Below are 24,381 nucleotides of genomic sequence, written 5' to 3'. Positions count from 1 at the left end.
TAGTCTTACGCGATACATCTGTCATTTGCGTATTTCATCATTTTTTCTGACGTGGAACCTCAGTGGTTGTATGTGGATGTACGCCCGATCATCGTTTTACGCGATTCCTGGTTTTGAGCAGCTCAAAAATCGGTTTGCGTAAGACTTTACGCAGTTTTAAGCTGTTTTTACGTTATTTCTGCGTAGGTTGCGTAGTTCTTACGTGGACAATGCGCCAAATATGCGTAGAATATTAGTGATTGTTCGCGAAAATGTTGCCGCTATCGCGTTCATCGATGACTTTTCACTGAAGAATAACAGACATATCACGCATGTTCCGCACTAGTAACACGTATATTTCACTTAAAATCACTGACAATCACTTAAAAAAATCTTTATTGGCGTATATACCTCTAACAGAACACGTAAATAAGCGCATGCAATACTTATGAAATACTGATGAGTCACTGATGTATCACTAACAACTCACGTATGATTGGCACAATATAAAAGCGGCTATTTTTTCAAGTCCTGCCATTATTGTCCTGCTGCCAAGGGGTACACATCTCATCAGCATGAACCCCCAGAGGAGAGATGTCCTAGTATTCCTGCTCCAGAACCAGAATGATCAGCTGCTGCACGTTCATGAGATGTTGGCCAGGAGAAGGAGAAGAAGGAGGAGAAGACAAGCTAGAAACATCTGGGTGAGAGAGTGGATCTTTAGAAGACCAGAGCTGGGCTTGTATGATCGACTGATGGTGGAGCTCCGCAATGAAGACCCAAGATCCTTCCAGAACTTCATGCGTATGCCTCCAGCCATGTTTGACGAGATTTTCCAGAGGCTGACCCCCAGAATTACCAAGAAGACAACCAACTGGAGAGCTCCCCTTGATCCTGGTCTGAAGGTGGCCCTTACCCTTCGTCACCTAGCATCTGGCGCCAAGTACCGTGACATGCAGTATGCCTGGAGGGTCCCCCACAACACTATCAGCAATGTTGTCAGAGAAGTCTGCGAGGCCATCATAGAGGAGTACCGAGATGAGCAGATGTCACCTCCCACCACTCAAGAAGGCTGGCTGGAACTGGAAAATGACAGGTACCAGAGATGGAACTTCCCCCACGTCATCGGCGCTATTGATGGCAAGCACGTGGCATGCAAGGCTCCCCCTCACTCTGGTTCTGAGTACTACAACTACAAAGGCTTCTTCAGTATCATCCTCTTTGCTATGGTGACGTCTGATTACAAGTTCCTGTGGGTAGACGTGTAATGGCTCCTCCTCAGATGCTCATATCTACAACAACAGCGAGCTGCGTGAAGGCCTGGAGCACAACAACATCATGGGATGGCCACAGCCAGAGCCTTTGCCCCACGACACTCAAGATGTGCCATACTTCCTGGTGGGAGATGACGCCTTCAGCCTGAGAACCTACCTGATGAAGCCCTACGGTACCAGGAACCTTGACAGGGAACCAAGAATCTTCAACTACAGGCTGTCAAGGGCCAGAAGAGTGGTGGAAAATGCTTTTGGCATCCTTGCCAACAGATTCCAAGTTCTTCTGAGCACCATGAACCATCACCCTAATAATGTAAGGCTCATCGTCAAGGCCTGTATGCTCCTACACAACCTCATGCGGACTCGGTACCCTGTGCTTCAGAATCGCCTGGTCGATGTGCAAGGCCCGAATGGCAACATGCAACCTGGTGCCTAGCGAGAGGGGAGAAACTTGGAAGACACCCGTGTTGTTCAGGCACCCAACAGAGCATCCAAGGAAGGCAAGAGGCAAAGGAACTTGTTGAGGCATTGGTGCAACTCTCCAGCAGGTGCTGTCCCCTGGCAAGACCGGATGGTGGACGTCTAGACAACCTGGAGTCAGGAGGCTGTTATGTTTTATTGTTATAATGGAATATGAAATAATTTGTATTTTGTATGTTTCTGTATGTTTCTGTTATATGTAGTATATGTTTATTGTGGTATGTTGAAGAACTTTTTTCATGTTTTGTCTAGTGTTTTGTACTGTACTTCATTTCTTTTAAAGACTATTTATTACAAAATTGATAACACTTCACACCACCATGTCTATTCATATTCACATGTCAAGCATACCAACTTCCACACAAAACAAATAACTAGTAGCTAAAGAAAATTTCATTTATTCAACAATAACAATAACAATCTTCTGCTGCAACTAGTTCTAGTCAGAGTCACTGTCCTTCTCATCACGCTGAGGAGCTGGAGGTGTATTCAGGGACTGTGTGCTGGGTCTGTTGGAGCTGGGGGTCGGCAAGAGCTGGCTGTCAAGGCTGAAGGCGGAGAGGTTTATTGACCCATCGAGAACTTCTTGGCTTGTTTGCAGAAGATTGAAACTGGATGCCGACAAGCGCTGCTCACCAGAAGCAGCAGAGGAAGTGTGACTCTGGCTCTGGTGAGGCTGCTGGTATTGACTAGGCTGCTGCTGCTGGTACTGCTGGTACTGAAGACCTTGATGCTGGTACTGCTGGAAAGGCTGCTGCTGGTACTGAGGAGCCGGCTGCTGCTGGTAGTGAGGATCCTGCTGCTGCTGGTACAGAGGAACTTGCTGCTGTGATTGGTGGAAGACAGGTGGAGCAGACGTGGCCTGGGCAGGTCTTGCAGGCTGAGGAGCTGGAGCAGTGTCCTGGGAAGCAGAGTCAAGGAGATTAGAGATGCGGGTCTTCAGCTGCTGGTATTGCTCTGCTGGTGCTGCACGCAGGCTGTCCGACACATATTTAATGAACACCTCACGCTCAGAGGACTGGGCAGGTTTCTCTTGTATGAGCTGAGCTAGCAGTTTTTGGTTCGCCTTCATGGTGTCTCTCAGCTCTTTCATCCACTCTTCCTCCTGGTCGCCCCTCTCCCTCTTCCTCTTCTTCATGGGTCTGGAACTGTGGCCTGCCTCGGCTGCCTCGGCTGAAGTCCTCTCCACCACCTCCAGGTTGGCATCAAGGGAAGTCGGTGCTTGCTCCTGGTCACTGTCTGGCTCAGAGTCACTGACACGGGCTGGTTGGGTGGACGTGGTCATCTGCAAGTTGACCATGGGTGCTGACTTGGTAGATGGCAACTGGGTCTTGTAAAACTTGCAGTTGTCGATGATGAATTGTTCCCGGTCTGTGTACTTCTTCAATGCCTGGCCAGACTTCACCTTGTTGAGCCGGACATACCAGTCCTTCACAGACTTCCACCAGCCCATGATGTGCTCTACAGACATACCAATCTCAGCAGCCTTGGCACCCCAGATCTCCCTGCGCTTCTTGTAGTCTCGATGGCTCCGCCGCCACGCTGCTTCATGCTCTGCGCCATCCACTCAAGCAGACTTTCTTCCTTCTCTGCTTCAATGGAGTAGTCATGCTTGGGATTTGCTTTCCCCTTGGACTTGCCCTTGCCCTTGCCCTTGCCTGAAGAGGGTTCAGGACGGTTATCTTCAGCACCAGATTTAGCAGCAGCGTCATCAGCAGCAGCAGCAGCAGGGGGAGCATGCACCTCGGCTTGGATTTCAAGAGCAGGTGGAGGGCTCGGGGACCTGGCGACCTCTTCATCTTCATCTTCAGCGGCATTATTTTCAGTAGGAGCAGGCACAGCATCTACTGGAGCATCTACAGGCACATCTACTGGAGCAGTTGGGGCCTTCCTCTTCTTCTCCCTGGTCTTGGATGGCTGACGGCCTTTCTTGGGAGGCATGGTCTCTTCTCTATAGTATGATGTGGTGGATTCGACTGTTGAAACGGTAATGCCACACCCCCGTCAGTGCCAGCTTATATATGCGCGGAGCGGATGCGATAGTGACGCCCGTTGTTAGCGGCTCATGAGCGATCCATAAGTGATTCCTGCGTGATTCATGCGCGACCTATACGCAGTTCATTAGTGATAGAGCGCAGGTTATGCGTGAAGCTTTCGTCGTTCACAAACACCTATTGGCCATGTTTGGGGGCTATGCTCTGATTTGCGCTGAAGTGCGTGCTTTGTTAGTGATTTGTACGTGACATTTCCGTAGTTCTTGCGCAATTCATCGGTGATTTTTCATCACGTAAATCAGCAAAAATTGTCAAATTCTCCACTAACAATCACGCACAACCAAATCTTAACAAAATGTTTACGTAATTCATGCGTTTTGGGCAGTGTGACCATGCCTTTAGCTAATGAATGTTTCCATGCTGAACAACGGCAACATGACAACGTTTCCATTGGTCCCTCTTCTTTAGAGAAGACCAGGAAATGATGGATACACGGATCGTGTTCAAATCAATAGGCACGCAATGACTCTAAAGAATAATGATCACGCATCAAACACACATTCAGACTAAAGGAACCAGCTGTTTGGAAAATGAGAGAAGTAGAAGTACAAGTATTTGAGTTCAACATGTAAGAAGTAGAAAGTACAGGTATTTGAGTTCAACATGTAAGAAGTAGAAAGTACAGGTATTTGAGTTCAACATGTAAGAAGTAGAAAGTACAGGTATTTGAGTTCAACATGTAAGAAGTAGAAAGTACAGGTATTTGAGTTCAACATGTAAGAAGTAGAAAGTACAGGTATTTGAGTTCAACATGTAAGAAGTAGAAAGTTCAGGTATTTGAGTTCAACATGTGAGAAGTAGAAAGTACAGGTATTTGAGTTCAACATGTAAGAAGTAGAAAGTACAGGTATTTGAGTTCAACATGTGAGAAGTAGAAAGTACAGGTATTTGAGTTCAACATGTAAGAAGTAGAAAGTACAGGTATTTGAGTTCAACATGTAAGAAGTAGAAAGTACAGGTATTTGTGTTCAACATGTGAGAAGTAGAAAGTACAGGTATTTGAGTTCAACATGTAAGAAGTAGAAAGTACAGGTATTTGTGTTCAACATGTGAGAAGTAGAAAGTACAGGTATTTGAGTTCAACATGTAAGAAGTAGAAAGTACAGGTATTTAAGTTCAACATGTAAGAAGTAGAAAGTACAGGTATTTGAGTTCAACATGTAAGAAGTAGAAAGTACAGGTATTAGAGTTCAACATGTAAGAAGTAGAAAGTACAGGTATTTGGGTTCAACATGTAAGAAGTAGAACGTACAGGTATTTGTGTTCAACATGTGAGAAGTAGAAAGTACAGGTATTTGAGTTCAACATGTAAGAAGTAGAAAGTACAGGTATTTGTGTTCAACATGTAAGAAGTAGAAAGTACAGGTATTTGTGTTCAACATGTGAGAAGTAGAAAGTACAGGTATTTGTGTTCAACATGTAAGAAGTAGAAAGTACAGGTATTTGAGTTCAACATGTGAGAAGTAGAAAGTACAGGTATTTGAGTTCAACATGTAAGAAGTAGAAAGTACAGGTATTTGAGTTCAACATGTAAGAAGTAGAAAGTACAGGTATTTGGGTTCAACATGTAAGAAGTAGAATGTACAGGTATTTGGGTTCAACATGTAAGAAGTAGAAAGTACAGGTATTTGGGTTCAACATGTAAGAAGTAGAAAGTACAGGTATTTGGGTTCAACATGTAAGAAGTAGAAAGTACAGGTATTTGGGTTCAACATGTAAGAAGTAGAAAGTACAGGTATTTGGGTTCAACATGTAAGAAGTAGAAAGTACAGGTATTTGAGTTCAACATGTAAGAAGTAGAAAGTACAGGTATTTGTGTTCAACATGTAAGAAGTAGAAAGTACAAGTATTTGAGTTCAACATGTAAGAAGTAGAAAGTACAGGTATTTGAGTTCAACATGTGAAGAAGTAGAAAGTACAGGTATTTGAGTTCAACATGTAAGAAGTAGAAAGTACAGGTATTTGAGTTTCAACATGTAAGAAGTAGAAAGTACAGGTATTGTGTTCAACATGTAAGAAGTAGAAAGTACAGGTATTTGAGTTCAACATGTAAGAAGTAGAAAGTACAGGTATTTGAGTTCAACATGTAGAAGTAGAAAGTACAGGTATTTGTGTTCAACATGTAAGAAGTAGAAAGTACAGGTATTTGAGTTCAACATGTAAGAAGTAGAAAGTACAGGTATTTGTGTTCAACATGTAAGAAGTAGAAAGTACAGGTATTTGAGTTCAACATGTAAGAAGTAGAAAGTACAGGTATTTGAGTTCAACATGTATGAAGTAGAAAGTACAGGTATTTGAGTTCAACATGTAAGAAGTAGAAAGTACAGGTATTGAGTTCAACATGTAAGAAGTAGAAAGTACAGGTATTAGAGTTCAACATGTAAGAAGTAGAAAGTACAGTATTTGAGTTCAACATGTAAGAAGTAGAACGTACAGGTATTTGTGTTCAACATGTTGAGAAGTAGAAAGTACAGGTATTTGGTGTTCAACATGTGAGAAGTAGAAGTACAGGTATTTGTGTTCAACATGTAAGAAGTAGAAAGTACAGGTTTATTGTGTTCAACATGTAAGAAGTAGAAAGTACAGGTATTTTGGTTCAACATGTAAGAAGTAGAAAGTACAGGTTATTTGAGTTCAACATGTAAAGAAGTAGAAAGTACAGGTATTTGAGTTCAACATGTAAGAAGTAGAAAGTACAGGTATTTGTGTTCAACATGTAAGAAGTAGAAAGTACAGGTATTTGTGTTCAACATGTAAGAAGTAGAAAGTACAGGTATTTGAGTTCAACATGTAAGAAGTAGAAAGTACAGGTATTTGGGTTCAACATGTAAGAAGTAGAAAGTACAGGTATTTGAGTTCAACATGTAAGAAGTAGAAAGTACAGGTATTTGAGTTCAACATGTCGAAGTAGAAAGTACAGGTATTTGAGTTCAACATGTAAGAAGTAGAAAGTACAGGTATTTGAGTTCAACATGTAAGAAGTAGAAAGTACAGGTATTTGTGTTCAACATGTAAGAAGTAGAAAGTACAGGTATTTGAGTTCAACATGTGAGAAGTAGAAAGTACAGGTATTGAGTTCAACATGTAAGAAGTAGAAAGTACAGGTATTTGAGTTCAACATGTGAGAAGTAGAAAGTACAGGTATTTGTGTTCAACATGTAAGAAGTAGAAAGTACAGGTATTTGGGTTCAACATGTAAGAAGTAGAAAGTACAGGTATTTGGGTTCAACATGTAAGAAGTAGAAAGTACAGGTATTTGAGTTCAACATGTGAGAAGTAGAAAGTACAGGTATTTGAGTTCAACATGTAAGAAGTAGAAAGTACAGGTATTTGTGTTCAACATGTAAGAAGTAGAAAGTACAGGTATTTGAGTTCAACATGTAAGAAGTAGAAAGTACAGGTATTTGAGTTCAACATGTAAGAAGTAGAAAGTACAGGTATTTGAGTTCAACATGTGAGAAGTAGAAAGTACAGGTATTTGAGTTCAACATGTAAGAAGTAGAAAGTACAGGTATTTGAGTTCAACATGTGAGAAGTAGAAAGTACAGGTATTTGAGTTCAACATGTAAGAAGTAGAAAGTACAGGTATTTGAGTTCAACATGTGAGAAGTAGAAAGTACAGGTATTTGTGTTCAAAGTGTAAGAAGTAGAAAGTACAGGTATTTGAGTTCAACATGTAAGAAGTAGAAAGTACAGGTATTTGTGTTCAACATGTAAGAAGTAGAAAGTACAGGTATTTGAGTTCAACATGTAAGAAGTAGAAAGTACAGGTATTTGAGTTCAACATGTAAGAAGTAGAAAGTACAGGTATTTGTGTTCAACATGTAAGAAGTAGAAAGTACAGGTATTTGTGTTCAACATGTAAGAAGTAGAAAGTACAGGTATTTGAGTTCAACATGTAAGAAGTAGAAAGTACAGGTATTTGAGTTCAACATGTGAGAAGTAAAAAGTACAGGTATTGAGTTCAACATGTAAGAAGTAGAAAGTACAGGTATTTGTGTTCAACATGTAAGAAGTAGAAAGTACAGGTATTTGAGTTCAACATGTAAGAAGTAGAAAGTACAGGTATTTGAGTTCAACATGTAAGAAGTAGAAAGTACAGGTATTTGGGTTCAACATGTAAGAAGTAGAAAGTACAGGTATTTGAGTTCAACATGTAAGAAGTAGAAAGTACAGGTATTTGAGTTCAACATGTAAGAAGTAGAAAGTACAGGTATTTGAGTTCAACATGTGAGAAGTAGAAAGTACAGGTATTTGTGTTCAACATGTAAGAAGTAGAAAGTACAGGTATTTGAGTTCAACATTAAAGAAGTAGAAAGTACAGGTATTTGAGTTCAACATGTGAGAAGTAGAAAGTACAGGTATTTGTGTTCAACATGTGAGAAGTAGAAAGTACAGGTATTTATGTTCAACATCTAAGAAGTAGAAAGTACAGGTATTTGTGTTCAACATGTAAGAAGTAGAAAGTACAGGTATTTGAGTTAAACATGTAAGAAGTAGAAAGTACAGGTATTTGAGTTCAACATGTAAGAAGTAGAAAGTACAGGTATTTGAGTTCAACATGTAAGAAGTAGAAAGTACAGGTATTAGAGTTCAACATGTAAGAAGTAGAAAGTACAGGTATTTGAGTTCAACATGTAAGAAGTAGAAAGTACAGGTATTTGTGTTCAACATGTAAGAAGTAGAAAGTACAGGTATTTGAGTTCAACATGTAAGAAGTAGAAAGTACAGGTATTTGTGTTCAACATGTGAGAAGTAGAAAGTACAGGTATTTGTGTTCAACATGTAAGAAGTAGAAAGTACAGGTATTTGAGTTCAACATGTAAGAAGTAGAAAGTACAGGTATTTGTGTTCAACATGTAAGAAGTTCCTCTCTGAAGAACCAGCACCTTACCGTGGTAGAGAGGTTTGTGTGCCCTGATGAACCTGGGGGCTGTGTTGTCTGGAACCTTGTGTTCCTGGTAGGGTTTCCCATGGCAAATTGGTCTCAGGCAAGGGGCCAGACTAAGATTGGTTCAAAAGACCTCATGAAAGACGATACAAGAAGTGAGGATACCCGGCCCGGAGGAAGCCCGGGGTCCCCTTCTGGAGCCAGGCCCAGAAGGAGGACTCGTCGGCGAGCGTCTGGTGGCCGGGCTTGCCACGGAGCCCGGCCGGGCCCAGCCCGAAAAGGCAACGTGGGCAACACCTCCGCTTCTCCGTCCCGCGGGCCCACCACCTACGGGAAACATCAATGGGGTCGGGTGCGCTGCCAGAAGGGTGGCAGTGAAAGCGGAGGATCTCGACGGACCAGACCCGGGCGACAGAAGCTGGCTTTGGGGACGTGGAACGTCACCTCTCTGGGGGGGAAGGAGCCGGAGCTTGTGCGGGAGGTGGAGCGTTACCAGTTGGATCTGGTTGGGCTCACCTCTACGCACAGCGTCGGCTCTGGAACCTTACTTCTGGATAGGGGTTGGACTCTATTCTTCTCCGGAGTTGCTCAAGGTGTGAGGCGCCGGGCGGGTGTGGGGATACTCACAAGTCCCCGGTTAGGTGCTTCGTTGTTGGAGTTTACCCCAGTGGACGAGAGGGTCGCCTCCCTACGCCTGCGGGTTATGGGGGGGAAAACTCTGACTGTTGTGTGTGCTTATGCACCCAACAGCAGTTCAGAGTATACGGCCTTCTTGGAGACCCTGGAAAGAGTCCTGTATGGGGCTCCTGAAGGGGACTCTTTAATCTTGCTGGGAGACTTCAACGCACATGTGGGCAATGATGGAGACACTTGGAGGGGCGTGATTGGGAGGAACGGCCCCCCTGATCTGAACCGGAGTGGTGGTTTGTTACTGGACTTCTGTGCTAGTCATGGATTGGCCATAACAAACACCATGTTCGAACATAAGGATGCTCATAAGTGTACGTGGTACCAGAGCACCCTAGGCAGAAGGTCCATGATCGATTTCGTTATCGTATCATCGGACCTGAGGCCGTATGTTTTGGACACTCGGGTAAAGAGAGGGGCGGAGTTGTCAACTGATCACCATCTGGTGGTGAGTTGGGTCGAGTGGCGGGGGAAGCCTCTGGATAGACCTGGTAAGCCCAAACGTGTAGTTCGGGTGAACTGGGAACGTCTGGAGGAGGCCCAAGTTCAGGAGGCCTTCAACTCACACCTCCGGCGGAGCTTTTCGGGCATTCCTGTGGAGGTTGGGGACATTGAACCAGAGTGGTCGGTGTTCAAAGCCTCTATTGCCGAAGCCGCGGCGGGGAGCTGTGGTCTCAAGGTCCTAGGTGCCTCAAGGGGCGGTAACCCTCGAACCTCCTGGTGGACACCGGTGGTCAGGGAAGCCGTCCGACTGAAGAAGGAGGCCTTCAGGGATTTGTTATCCCGGGGGACTCCCGAGGCAGTTGCAAGGTACCGACAGGCCCGAAGGGCAGCAGCCTCATCCGTGGCCGAGGCAAAGCAGCGGGTGTGGGAGAAGTTCGGAGAAGACATGGAGAAGGACTTTCGGGCGGCACCAAAGTTGTTCTGGAAAACTGTCCGACACCTCAGGAGGGGGAAGCAGGGAACCATCCAAGCTGTGTACAGTAAGGATGGGACGTTGTTGACCTCAACTGATGGAGTGTTAGGGCGTTGGAAGGAACACTTTGAGGAACTCCTGAACCCGACAACTCCGCCCTCTATGTTAGAGGCAGAGCTGGAGTATGACGGGGGATCAACACCAATCTCCCGGGGGGAGGTCACTGAGGTCGTCAAACAACTCCACAGTGGCAAAGCCCCGGGGGTGGATGAGATCCGCCCGGAAATGCTGAAGGCTCTGGGTGTTGAGGGACTGTCATGGTTGACACGTCTCATCAACGTTGCGTGGAAGTCGGAAACAGTACCGAAGGAGTGGCAGACCGGGGTGGTGGTTCCCCTATTTAAAAAGGGGGATCAGAGGGTGTGTGCCAATTACAGAGGCATCACACTACTCAGCCTCCCCGGGAAAGTTTACTCTAAGGTACTCGAAAGGAGGGTCAGGCCGATTGTCGAACCTCAGATTGAGGAGGAACAATGCGGATTCCGTCCTGGTCGTGGAACGACGGATCAGCTTTTTACTCTCGCAAGGATCCTGGAGGGGGCCTGGGAGTACGCTTATCCGGTCTACATGTGTTTTGTAGACTTGGAGAAGGCGTATGACCGAGTTCCCAGGGAGTTACTGTGGGAGGTGCTGCGGGAGTATGGGGTGAGGGGGTCTCTACTCAGGGCCATCCAATCTCTGTACTCCCAAAGCGAGAGCTGTGTCCGGGTCCTCGGCAGTAAGTCGGACCCATTTCCGGTGGGGGTTGGCCTCCGCCAGGGCTGCGCTTTGTCACCAATCCTGTTTGTAATATACATGGATCGGATTTCGAGGCGTAGTCATGGGGGAGGGGGTCTGCAGTTCGGTGGACTAAGGATTGCACCACTGCTTTTTGCAGATGATGTGGTTCTAATGGCTTCATCGGTCTGCGACCTTCAGCACTCACTGGATCGGTTCGCAACCGAGTGTGAAGCGGCTGGGATGAGGATCAGCACCTCCAAATCTGAGGCCATGGTTCTCAGCAGGAAACCGATGGACTGTCCACTCCAGGTAGGGAATGAGTCCTTACCCCAAGTGAAGGAGTTCAAGTATCTCGGGGTCTTGTTCTCGAGTGAGGGAACAATGGAGCGTGAGATGGGCCGGAGAATCGGAGCAGCGGGAGCGGTACTGCAGTCGCTTTACCGCACCGTTGTGACGAAAAGGGAGCTGAGCCAGAAGGCAAAGCTCTCGGTCTTCCGGGCCATTTTCGTTCCTACCCTCACCTATGGTCATGAAGGATGGGTCATGACCGAAAGAACGAGATCGCGGATACAAGCGGCCGAGATGGGTTTTCTCCGCAGGGTGGCTGGTGTCTCCCTTAGGGATAAGGTGAGAAGTTCGGTCATCAGGGAGGGACTCGGAGTTGAGCCGCTCCTCCTTCGCGTCGAAAGGAGCCAGTTGAGGTGGTTCGGGCACCTAGTTAGGATGCCACCTGGGCGCCTCCCTAGGGAGGTGTTCCAGGCACGTCCAGCTGGGAAGAGACCAAGGGGTAGACCTAGGACCAGGTGGAGGGATTATATCTCTTCGCTGGCCTGGGAGCGCCTTGGGATCCCCCAGTCAGAGCTGGTTGATGTCGCCAGGGAAAAGAAAGTTTGGGGCTCTCTGCTGGAACTGCTACCCCCGCGACCCGACCACGGATAAGCGGGAGAAGATGGATGGATGGATGGATGTAAGAAGTAGAAAGTACAGGTATTTGAGTTCAACATGTAAGAAGTAGAAAGTACAGGTATTTGAGTTCAACATGTGAGAAGTAGAAAGTACAGGTATTTGTGTTCAACATGTAAGAAGTAGAAAGTACAGGTATTTGAGTTCAACATGTAAGAAGTAGAAAGTACAGGTATTTGGGTTCAACATGTAAGAAGTAGAAAGTACAGGTATTTGAGTTCAACATGTAAGAAGTAGAAAGTACAGGTATTAGAGTTCAACATGTAAGAAGTAAAAGTACAGGTATTTGTGTTCACATGTAGAAGTAGAAAGTACAGGTATTTGTGTTCAACATGTAAGAAGTAGAAAGTACAGGTATTTGAGTTCAACATGTAAGAAGTAGAAAGTACAGGTATTTGAGTTCAACATGTAAGAAGTAGAAAGTACAGGTATTTGAGGTTCAACATGTAAGAAGTAGAAAGTACAGGTATTGAGTTCAACATGTAAGAAGTAGAAAGTACAGGTATTTGTGTTCAACATGTAAGAAGTAGAAAGTACAGGTATTTGAGTTCAACATGTTAGAAGTAGAAAGTACAGGTATTTGAGTTCAACATGTAAGAAGTAGAAAGTACAGGTATTTGTGTTCAACATGTAAGAAGTAGAAAGTACAGGTATTTGAGTTCAACATGTAAGAAGTAGAAAGTACAAGGTATTTGAGTTCAACATGTGAGAAGTAGAAAGTACAGGTATTTGTGTTCAACATGTAAGAAGTAGAAAGTACAGGTATTTGTGTTCAACATGTAAGAAGTAGAAAGTACAGGTATTTGTGTTCAACATGTAAGAAGTAGAAAGTACAGGTATTTGAAGTTCAACATGTAAGAAGTAGAAAGTACAGGTATTTGAGTTCAACATGTAAGAAGTAGAAAGTACAGGTATTTGAGTTCAACATGTAAGAAGTAGAAAGTACAGGTATTTGAGTTCAACATGTAAGAAGTAGAAAGTACAGGTATTTGAGTTCAACATGTAAGAAGTAGAAAGTACAGGTATTTGAGTTCAACATGTAAGAAGTAGAAAGTACAGGTATTTGAGTTCAACATGTAAGAAGTAGAAAGTACAGGTATTTGAGTTCAACATGTAAGAAGTAAGACAGGTTTAACATGAGAAGTAAAGTACAGGTATTTGAGTTCAACATGTAAGAAGTAGAAAGTACAGGTATTTGAGTTCAACATGTAAGAAGTAGAAAGTACAGGTATTTGAGTTCAACATGTAAGAAGTAGAAAGTACAGGTATTTGAGTTCAACATGTAAGAAGTAGAAAGTACAGGTATTTGAGTTCAACATGTAAGAAGTAGAAAGTACAGGTATTTGAGTTCAACATGTAAGAAGTAGAAAGTACAGGTATTTGAGTTCAACATGTAAGAAGTAGAAAGTACAGGTATTTGAGTTCAACATGTAAGAAGTAGAAAGTACAGGTATTTGAGTTCAACATGTGAGAAGTAGAAAGTACAGGTATTTGGTTCAACATGTAAGAAGTAGAAAGTACAGGTACTTGAGTTCAACATGTAGAAGTAGAAAGTACAGGTATAATGAGTTCAACATGTAAGAAGTAGAAAGTACAGGTATTTGTGTTCAACATGTGAGAAGTAGAAAGTACAGGTATTTGTGTTCAACATGTAAGAAGTAGAAAGTACAGGTATTTGAGTTCAACATGTAAGAAGTAGAAAGTACAGGTATTTGGGTTCAACAGGTAAGGAGTAGAAAGTACAGGTATTTGTGTTCAACATGTAAGAAGTAGAAAGTACAGGTATTTGAGTTCAACATGTAAGAAGTAGAAAGTACAGGTATTTGAGTTCAACATGTAAGAAGTAGAAAGTAAAGGTATTTGAGTCAACATGTAAGAATAGAAAGTACAGGTATTTGAGTTTCAACATGTAAGAAGTAGAAAGTAACAGGTATTGAGTTCAACATGTAAGAAGTAGAAAGTACAGGTATTTGAGTTCAACATGTGAGAAGTAGAAAGTACAGGTATTTGAGTTCAACATGTAAGAAGTAGAAAGTACAGGTATTTGAGTTCAACATGTAAGAAGTAGAAAGTACAGGATTTGAGTTCAACATGTAAGAAGTAGAAAGTACAGGTATTTGAGTTCAACATGTGAGAAGTAGAAAGTACAGGTATTTGTGTTCAACATGTGAGAAGTAGAAAGTACAGGTATTTGTGTTCAACATGTAAGAAGTAGAAAGTACAGGTATTTGAGTTCAACATGTAAGAAGTAGAAAGTACAGGTATTTGAGTTCAACATGTAAGAAGTAGAAAGTACAGGTATTTGTGTTCAACATGTAAGAAGTAGAAAGTACAGGTATTTGGGTTCAACATGTGAGAAGTAGAAAGTACAGGTATTTGAGTTCAACGTGTAAGAAGTAGAAAGTACAGGTATTTGGGTTCAACATGTGAGAAGTAGAAAGTACAGGTATTTGGGTTCAACATGTGAGAAGTAGAAAGTACAGGTATTTGAGTTCAACATGTGAGAAGTAGAAAGTACAGGTATTTGAGTTCAACATGTAAGAAGTAGAAAGTACAGGTATTTGGGTTCAACATGTAAGAAGTAGAAAGTACAGGTATTTGAGTTCAACATGTAAGAAGTAGAAAGTACAGGTATTTGAGTTCAACATGTAAGAAGTAGAAAGTACAGGTATTTGAGTTCAACATGTAAGAAGTAGAAAGTACAGGTATTTGTGTTCAACATGTAAGAAGTAGAAAGTACAGGTATTTGAGTTCAACGTGTAAGAAGTAGAAAGTACAGGTATTTGTGTTCAACATGTAAGAAGTAGAAAAGTACAGGTATTTGAGTTCAACATGTGAGAAGTAGAAAGTACAGGTATTTGAGTTCAACATGTAGAAGTAGAAAGTACAGGTATTTGAGTTCAACATGTGAGAAGTAGAAAGTACAGGTATTTGAGTTCAACATGTAAGAAGTAGAAAGTACAGGTATTTGATTGTTCAACATGTAAGAAGTAGAAGTACAGGTATTGAGTTCAACATGTGAGAAGTAAGATAGTACAGGTATTTGAGTGTTCAACATGTAAGAAGTAGAACGTACAGGTATTTTGAGTTCAACATGTAAGAAGTAGAAAGTACAGTATTGTGTTCACATGTAAGAAGTAGAAAGTACAGGTATTTGTGTTCAACATGTAGAAGTAGAAAGTACAGGTATTTGAGTTCAACATGTAAGAAGTAGAAAGTTACAGGTATTTGGGTTCAACATGTAAGAAGTAGAAAGTACAGGTATTTGAGTTCAACATGTGAGAAGTAGAAAGTACAGGTATTTGTGATTCAACATGCTAAGAAGTAGACAGTACAGGTATTTGTGTTCAACATTGTAGAAGTAGAAAGTACAGGTATTTGGGTTTCAACATGTAAAGAAGTAGAAAGTACAGGTATTTGAGTTCAAACAGTGTAAGAAGTAGAAAGTACAGGTATTTGATGTCAACATGTGAGAAGTAGAAAGTACAGGTATTTGTGTTCAACATGTGAGAAGTAGAAAGTACAGGTATTTGTGTTCAACATGTAAGAAGTAGAAAGTACAGGTATTTGAGTTCAACAGTGATAAAGTAGAAAGTACAGGTTATTTGTGTTCAACATGTAGAAGTAGAAGTACAGGTATTTGAGTTCACAGTGTAAGAAGTAGAAAGTACAGGTATTGTGTTCAACATGTAAGAAGTAGAAAGTACAGGTATTTGTGTTCAACATGTAGAAGTAGAAAGTACAGTATTTGAGTTCAACATGTAAGAAGTAAAGTACAGGTATTTGTGTTCAACATGTAAGAAGTAGAAAGTAACAGGTATTTGTGTTCAACATGTAAGAAGTAGAAAGTACAGGTATTTGTGTTCAAACATGTAAGAAGTAGAACAGTAAGGTATTGTGTTCATCATGTGAGAAGTAGAAAGTACAGGTATTTGATGTTCAACATGTGAGAAGTAGAAAGTACAGGTATTTGAGGTTCAACATGTAAGAAGTAGAAAGTACAGGTATTTGAGTTCAACATGTAAGAAGTAAGAAGTACAGGTATTTTGAGTTCAACATGTAAGAAGTAGAAAGTACAGGTATTTGTGTTCAACATGTAGAGAAGTAGAAAGTACAGGTATTTGTGTTCAACATGTAAGAAGTAGAAAGTACAGGTATTTGGTTCAACATGTAAGAAGTAGAAAGTACAGGTATTGTGAGTTCAACATGTAAGAAGTAGAAAAGTACAGGTATTTGAGTTCAACATGTAAGAGAAGTAGAAAGTACAGGTATTTGTGTTTCAACATGTAAGAAGTAGAAAGTACAGGTATTTGTGTTCAACATGTAAGAAGTAGGAAAGTACAGGTATTTGAGTTCAAACATGTAAGAAGTAGAAAGTACAGGTATTTGTGTTCAACATGTAAGAAGTAGAAAGTACAGGTATTTGTGTTCAAATGTAAGAAGTAGAAAGTACAGGTATTGTGTTCAACATGTAAGAAGTAGAAGTACAGGTATTTGAGTTCAACATGTAAGAAGTAGAAAGTACAGGTATTTGTGTTCAACATGTAAGAAGTAGAAAGTACAGGTATTTGAGTTCAACATGTAAGAAGTAGAAAGTACAGGTATTTGATGTTCAACATGTGAGGAAGTAGAAAGTACAGGTATTTGAGTTCAACATGTAATAAGTAGAAAGTACAGGTATTTGTGTTCAACATGGAGAATTAGAAGTACAGGTATTTGGTTCAACATGTGAGAAGTAGAAAGTACAGGTATTGAGTTCAACATGCTAAGAAGTAGAAAGTACAGGTATTTGTGTTCAACATGTAAGAAGTAGAAAGTACAGGTATTTGAGTTCAACATGTAAGAAGTAGAAAGTACAGGTATTTGGTTCAACATGTAAGAAGTAGAAAGTACAGGTATTTGGTTCAACATGTGAGAAGTAGAAAGTACAGGTATTTGAGTTCAACATGTGAGAAGTAGAAAGTACAGGTATTTGAGTTCAACATGTAAGAAGTAGAAAGTACAGGTATTTGAGTTCAACATGTAAGAAGTAGAAGTAAAAGAAAGTACAGGTATTTGAGTTCAACATGAAGAAGTAGAAAGTACAGGTATGAGTTCAACATGTAAGAAGTAGAAAGTACAGGTATTTGGTTCACCATGTAGAAGTAGAAAGTACAGGTATTGTAGTTCAACATGTAGAAGTAGAAAGTACAGGTATTTGTGTTCAACATGTAAGAAGTAGAAAGTCAGGTATTTTGTTCAACATGTGACGAAGTAGAAAGTACAGGTATTTTGGTTCAACATGTAAGAAGTAGAAAGTACAGGTATTTGAGTTCAACATGTAAGAAGTAGAAAGTACAGGTATTTGTGTTCAACATGTAAGAAGTAGAAAGTACAGGTATTTGGGTTCAACATGTGAGAAGTAGAAAGTACAGGTATTTGCGTTAACATGTAAGAAGTAGAAAGTACAGGTATTGATGTTCAACATGTACGAAGTAGGAAAGTACAGGTATTTGGTTCAACATGTAAGAAGTAGAAAGTACAGGTATTTGAGTTCAACATGTCAGAAGTAGAAAGTACAGGTATTTGTGTTCAACATGTAGAAGTAGAAAGTAAGGTATTTGTGTTCAACATGTAAGAAGTAGAAAGTACAGATATTTGTGTTCAACATTAAGAAGTAGAAAGTACAGGTATTTGAGTTCAACATGTAAGAAGTAGAAAGTACAGATATTTGTGTTCACATGTAAGAAGTAGAAAGTACAGGTATTTGAGTTCAACATGTAAGAAGTAGAAAGTACAGGTATTTGTGTTCAACATGTAAGAAGTAGAAAGTACAGGTATTTGAGTTCAACATGCGAGAAGTAGAAAGTACAGGTATTTGAGTTCAACATGTAAGAAGTAGAAAGTACAGGTATTTGAGTTCAACATGTAAGAAGTAGAAAGTACAGGTATTTGAGTTCAACATGTAAGAAGTAGAAAGTACAGGTATTTGAGTTCAACATGTAAGAAGTAGAAAGTAAAAAGTGGTCATAAAAATAAGTAGTGGAGTAAAGTACTGATACCAGAAACATGTACTTAAGTACAGTAACAAAGTATTTGTACTCCACTACTCCTCTGATTATATTTCTCCACCAGATCTCACCTCCCAGTACTCTGAACTTCACGTCTTCTTTCAGAGCCGAGCCACAGATCCTGCAGATGAAGTCGTTTCTCACCGTGGCCGATTCTGTGGCTCCGGGTGCATGAACTCGGATGTGGTGAAACCCTAAAGTCCAGGAAACAAACTCTCATTGTCTATAAATGCTACTTGTCTGAGCTTAAAAAACATCTTGCCATATTTGACCTGCCAAAGGGGGATTTCCAGATTGCAAACGTTATGTTTTATGTTGTCTTGTGTCTATGAATGCTAATTGTCTGAGCTTGAATTGAAAGATTGCAACCTTTATGATGTTGTTAGCATGCCGGCTAATACCTGCAGTCCAGGAAACAAACTCTTACTGTCCATGAATGTTAATTGTCTGAGCTTGAAAAGACACAACATCTTGCCATATTTGACCTGCAAAAGGGAAGATTTCAAGATTGCAAACGTTGTGTTTTATGTTGTCTTGTGCCGTTAGCATGCCGGCTAGCATGTGTTGAAAGCCTACGGTCCAGGAAACAAATGAATGCTGATTGTCTGAGCTTGAATTTCCTGATTGCAACTTCTAGGATGTTGTTAGCATGCCGGCTAATACCTGCAGAGCAAGGGCACTCCTCATCGCTGCAGAGGAACCGAGCGCCCTGGGTGTATTTGGTGACTCTCGTTATGGCGATGACTAAACCCTCCATGGAGACCGGCCTCATGGCCCCGTTCCCCCGAGGAAAACTACAAAGGTCCAACGAGTACTCTGGGAACGGAGGAAGGTGAGTGAACTTCAGGATCACATTCACCTGGGGAGCAATTAGAAAACACACCTTGTTACAGGACTGATGCTGTGGGAGGGAAATGTCCTGTCAAATGATCATCATTTAAAACATATGGTCTTATACTCTGATTGCCTTTCACACTGTTACATTGTATTTGCAGTCTTGTATGTGTTTAACAGAGACACATGTTAAGGGTTTACATTTCAGGAGGCAAAGGAAGTAAAGCTGGATTCACAAAGGGTTAAAGACTGGGGGGTTTAATGGCTTGATGATGGGATGGAGGAGCAGCTGTTTCCTCTCATGAATACACAGAGACTTCGTTATCCTCTGAGGATGAAGTAGCTCTGTTCCTGCATTGAGATCCATTTCACTTGTTTATTGACTTTCTTTATTACTTTATTAAATATAACAAAAGACAAACTTTGTCCATAAATCCTTTATCAGTTTATTTTAAGAATTTCCTCCACAGGAAACAGCTTCAGCTTTTATTCATACCTGACTCTCTGTGTGGATCTTATCGAGAAGTGAAAGAGTCTTTATGGCCAGGAAGCAAACCTGAGAGAGGAATTAGGAAAAATGAGTGAACCTCACAGGAGAAGAAGTGTGTGTAGGCAGCAGGAAACAAGCAAGGTCACTGAGAGGCTGAGGGCCTGATTGCTATTGTATGGCACGCTATCAAAAAAGTACTTTCTGGGATCAAAATTGCAGTGAATAATAATGTAGTTTAATGAAAAATGAGATGATCAACTTATTTTAGATAGACATTAATAATAATCAAAGCAATCCTAAAGCTTGCGGTCAACAAAAAATACAACGACCCTGTCACCCTCTCTTCCACACACACACACACACACACACACACACACACACACACACACACACACACACACACACACACACACACACACACACACACACACACACCACACACACACACACACACACACACACACACACACACACACACACACACACACACACACACACACACACACCTCACCATATCCATGTGACCCAAACCAACTAACCCATTGCGATCAAACAAATATCTTATAATAATACAAACCATTACCCAAATATAAACTAGCACAAAACGAATTTGTATTCAAACAAAATGCATTTATTTCTACGTTTCATGGCTCCTACAATGTGTTTGAACTCTTAGTTAACTCTCAGTTTGTCCACTTACAGACTGAAACAGTGCAGTTGCTGTGAGAGGATCCTGCAGAACACAGTCTCCCAGCTCAGGATCCACCTCGATCACATCTGAGGGATTCACACTGATGCAGAACCTGTAGACCGCCTCCATCTGCTGCGGCTCTGCAGAGGAGAGGGACAGCTACATCTTACCTGTAAAGTAACTTGAACCTCACATGAGTATTTCCATTTAATTCTACTTTATACTTCTACTCCACTACTTTTAAAAGGGAAATAAAGTAATTGTATTCACTAAATGTATTTAAAAGCGTTATATACAGTACAAGCATTTCTAACAATTAAACTAGTGGATAAACCCTTTCAGTCACAAAAGTCAAATTATTTAAATATTTTACAAAAAGTAAATCAGTAGTTTGTCTTTCTAACAGTAAAATGCTCGTTAATGCAAAAAACTATTACCTAGAAATGTCACATATATAAACATATTTACACATAAAGGCCATGATTACTTTTACTTTTTATACTTTAAGTACATTTAGCTGATTTGTACTTCCACCACTGCTTATTTGCCAGTGCCAGAGACACATATCCATTATATGTAAAGATAACGGACACAAAAGTATTCTGAATCCAAATATGTAATGTAGTTTAACCATGAGTTTAACCAGTGTTTTTAGCTTTTAATGCTACTAACGTTAGCTTGACGTAAGCAAGCTAAGCTAACAGTTAGCATTATTATTATTATATTTTCTCCTCACCGTTAAAAGGTCTGCAGTCTTCTCCCAGTCTCTGAAGTCCTCCACTTCTGTCTAAATACACCAGAACCGACTCTTTTAAGGACAAAATGTCACTCATTGTGTGTTAATTATAAATATATATATATTCTTAAAATCTTTAAATGACAGCTCGAATTCGCGGGCTAACTTCACGGTACCATGGTAACAACTCAAAGGACCAGGATGTGGTGAGATTAAATGTACGATTAAATACAAATATAAAATAATATAATACATACTTAATAAATATATTGAAATGAAAAAATATATACAATTATTTAATCTAAAATAATTTAATCTCAAATTACTACACATACTATATTATTAGTAATAAATACAAAGAACGTTTTTTAACTGCCACTTTTTGTTGACAGAAACAGTGACACTGGTGTGCGCGCGCTCGAATTGCTAAAGGACCCGGATGTTATGCGATTAAATGTACGATTAAATACAAATATTAAATAATATAAAACACATTTAATAAATATATTGAAATAAGAGAAAATATATTAAATGATTTACTGTAATTGTTTAACATTTTTAAGATAATACACAGATGTGTAGTAAATACAAAGGCCGTTTTTTGTAAAACGGCCACCTTTTACACTGGTGACCACTCCAACTGCCAAAGGACCCGGATGTAATGTGATTTAATGTATGACTAAGTACGAATATAAATATTAAAACATATTTAATAGTTATATTGAAATAAGAAAATATATAAAATGATTTAATGCAAAAAACCTTAATTCCAAGTCACTACGCAACATACATTATTAGTAATAAATACAAAAACACGCTTTTGTTATATATTTTTTATTAATGTGCAGGAATATAGGCCTACTTAGCAAAGCATTGTGGATTTCTAATTTCTGCAATCATGAATAAATGCATTAAGGCAAAGAATAGAAAACATAAACAACCCAATATAAAAACTAAATATTTAAAGACAAACAGAAGTAGAAATGTTTCTACAAATGTGACCTATAAACCAAAAATGCATTATTCAGCGGTCTCAAGTAATCCCTATTTCCAGCGTAGTTAAAATGAATAAGACACATGAGTGTATTTCTTTTTTACAGTAATTACATGGACCAACACATTTCCATGTCAAATGGTGTGATTTAAAGTCCAGTTGGTTGTTCAAGTGTTCATTTAAGGGACAATTTAAGGCTTTATAAAGTTTTAGAAACCACCAGAAATATAACAGTAATAGAGGATGTCCTTTTAAAAATATCATCTGTTATATTATATAAATACAAATTTATAAAAAAGCACATCTGGCACATTTTGTTTTCCAACCCCACATGTTTAAGTGCTGTTTATTTCAAGCTGCTTTGGCGTCAGAGGACAGGTTATTGATCCGTGGAACTCTTCTTCCCTTTAGTCAAAAGGAGTTATTGTGACGGTTAAGGCGAACGAAACAAAGATCGTTTTAGAGAAAAGAGTCATCGGACGCCGGTGCGTAAGAGAAACCAACGAAGGCGTCGTCTGCCTCCATCACGCTGGCGTTTACGATGGAAAGATCCTGAGACCAGCAGATGGAGTTTGGCACAGATTCGTCCGTAAATTCGGGGTCAAAGTTTGAGATATCGTAGCAGGAACTCTGTGGAAACATCAGGGAGAGAGAGGGGGGTGAGTACAGACTATAGATGAGAGTAACACCTACGTCACTTCTGGGCGAAAATTACGGCCCCGCCCACTTTTGGGGGAAAACAAAGCGGTCATTTGAACGGCGGTCAATACAAATTCAGAAGTTTTTGCCAATCCGATCAGAAATGTAAGAAAACCGTGGATTTTTGGATCTTCAAAGAGTCCGATTACGATGGCCAGTCAGGCAAACAATTACAATAAATCATTTGAAATCGAAGATCGGGCTCGATATATGGTTCAATTGAAATCAGTAGGCGAGGCTGTGATTTTCGCCAGCTGTTCCTCTCATGAGCGAGGCGGAAAATAATAGTTTTATCAGCCAAAACGCTGCTGTGTCGTTTATTGCTCCTCAAACATTAAAACAGATCCAGAGTTACGTGTTTCTGAACTTCCTCTAAGAAGAAAGGGCAGTAACAGAAGAGCTCTGTGGCTCTGATTGCCGTTCAAATGACAGCGTTGGTTTTCCTCAAAAGTGGGCGGGGCCGTAAAGTGACGTAGATGTTACTCTCATCAGTCCTTACCACCAGCTGCTCGTGCAGTGATAAGCAGCACCTACTGTCCTGATGTGCTCAATGTAGAGACTGCTTTTCCCTCTTTTGTTTTCTTAGTTGTGTTCTCTGTATTTTATATGTCTGTGTTACGTGTGAGAACGTGTAATGTTGCTGCCTTCTTGGCCAGGTCAGCATTGAAAATAAGATTGTATTTCAATGCTTTGATCTGGTTAAATAAAGGTTAAATAAAAAAATTAATCTATGGACATCGATCGCCTACTGCTATATTTAACCATATATCGAGCCCGATCTTTGATTTCTAATGATTTATTGTAATTGTTTGCCTGACTGGCCATCGTAATCGGACTCTTTGAAGATCCAAAAATCCACGGTTTTCTTACATTTCTGATGGGATTGGCAAAAACTTCAGAATTTGTATTGACCGCCGTTCAAATGACCGCTTTGTTTTCCCCCAAAAGTGGGCGGGGCCGTACTTTTTGCCCGGAAGTGACGCATGTGTTACTCTCGTGGTGAATTCATTAAAAGGGACTTAATTTGACGACAAAAAAGCTGTTACAAAGTGCTTTAAAATTAGATAAAACAATTAGGAGTCAATTCAGGGTTCCCACAACAAGTCAAGTTACATTTCATACTTTTTTTACTCCATATAAATGTAATTAAATAACAGTTTTACTATTTTTTATCACACTAATGAATTCAAAGAACCCCTATAGCTGGCCAGCTCTGTTGTGATTCTGATTTTAAAAAACTGATAAAACCATATTTATTTACTTAATTTCTGCTAATGTTTTGGGTTTCCCTTTAAAGGATGGTTAGCCACTGTTAATTAGAAACACCTGTGTGTATGTAATGTATTTAAATCAAAATTGAAGTAAAAACTGTAGAATATTTACCACATTGGGCGTAAATGGAGGAGGGATCTTCTTCTGCTCCAGGTCGTCCCAGTTGATGGAGGAGAAGAAGTCGTGAGCTTTAATTTCATTCTGGAAACGTAGAAAATAAACATCATATTTACCAGTTTGTTTACGGAAAGCTGAGGGTAATTCACATGTTGACCACCAGAGGGAGCCCACACAGTCAAGCTTTAATGTGGTGTGTGTTTACCTCTGCTTTAATGTGTGTGTGTGTGTGTGTGTGTGTGTGTGTGTGTGTGTGTGTGTGTGTGTGTGTGTGTGTGTTTCAGTGTCTAACTCTGCTTTAATGTGATATATGTGTGTGTGTATGTGTGTGTGTGTGTGTGTGTGTGTGTGTGTGTGTGTGTGTGTGTGTGTGTGTGTTTCAGTGTCTAACTCTGCTTTAATGTGATATGTGTGTGTGTGTGTGTGTGTGTGTGTGTGTGTGTGTGTGTTTCAGTGTCTAACTCTGCTTTAATG

The 24,381-nt window shown here is 40.5% G+C and overlaps 2 protein-coding genes across 2 annotated transcripts in view; both read right to left on the bottom strand.

Annotated features, from left to right (window-relative positions):
* mcmdc2 (minichromosome maintenance domain containing 2) overlaps positions 1-20,922 on the bottom strand; it is a 37,598-nt gene extending 16,676 nt beyond the window's left edge. The window contains exons 1-5 of the mRNA XM_034236263.1: positions 20,826-20,922; positions 20,099-20,229; positions 19,405-19,464; positions 18,738-18,933; positions 18,146-18,268 (exon numbers count right to left, since the gene is read on the bottom strand). Of these exons, the coding sequence (XP_034092154.1) occupies positions 18,146-18,268; positions 18,738-18,933; positions 19,405-19,464; positions 20,099-20,229; positions 20,826-20,922 (607 nt within the window). The remainder of the gene's footprint in view (positions 1-18,145; positions 18,269-18,737; positions 18,934-19,404; positions 19,465-20,098; positions 20,230-20,825) is intronic.
* A 721-nt stretch (positions 20,923-21,643) lies between these two features.
* LOC117559475 (serine/threonine-protein kinase Sgk3-like) lies at positions 21,644-24,090 on the bottom strand (the record flags this gene model as incomplete). The annotated part of the gene is made up of 2 exons (XM_034236262.1): positions 21,644-22,449; positions 23,902-24,090. Coding segments are annotated over 2 exons (360 nt in total), but the record flags the coding sequence as incomplete, so codon positions are not given.
* Positions 24,091-24,381: the final 291 nt, after the last annotated feature.

The sequence above is a fragment of the Gymnodraco acuticeps genome, unplaced genomic scaffold (assembly GCF_902827175.1).
Source record: "Gymnodraco acuticeps unplaced genomic scaffold, fGymAcu1.1, whole genome shotgun sequence".
Taxonomy (NCBI): Eukaryota; Metazoa; Chordata; class Actinopteri; order Perciformes; family Bathydraconidae; genus Gymnodraco; species Gymnodraco acuticeps.
Note: the sequence above shows the minus strand (reverse complement) of the source record. Positions and strands in the feature narration are given on the sequence as shown.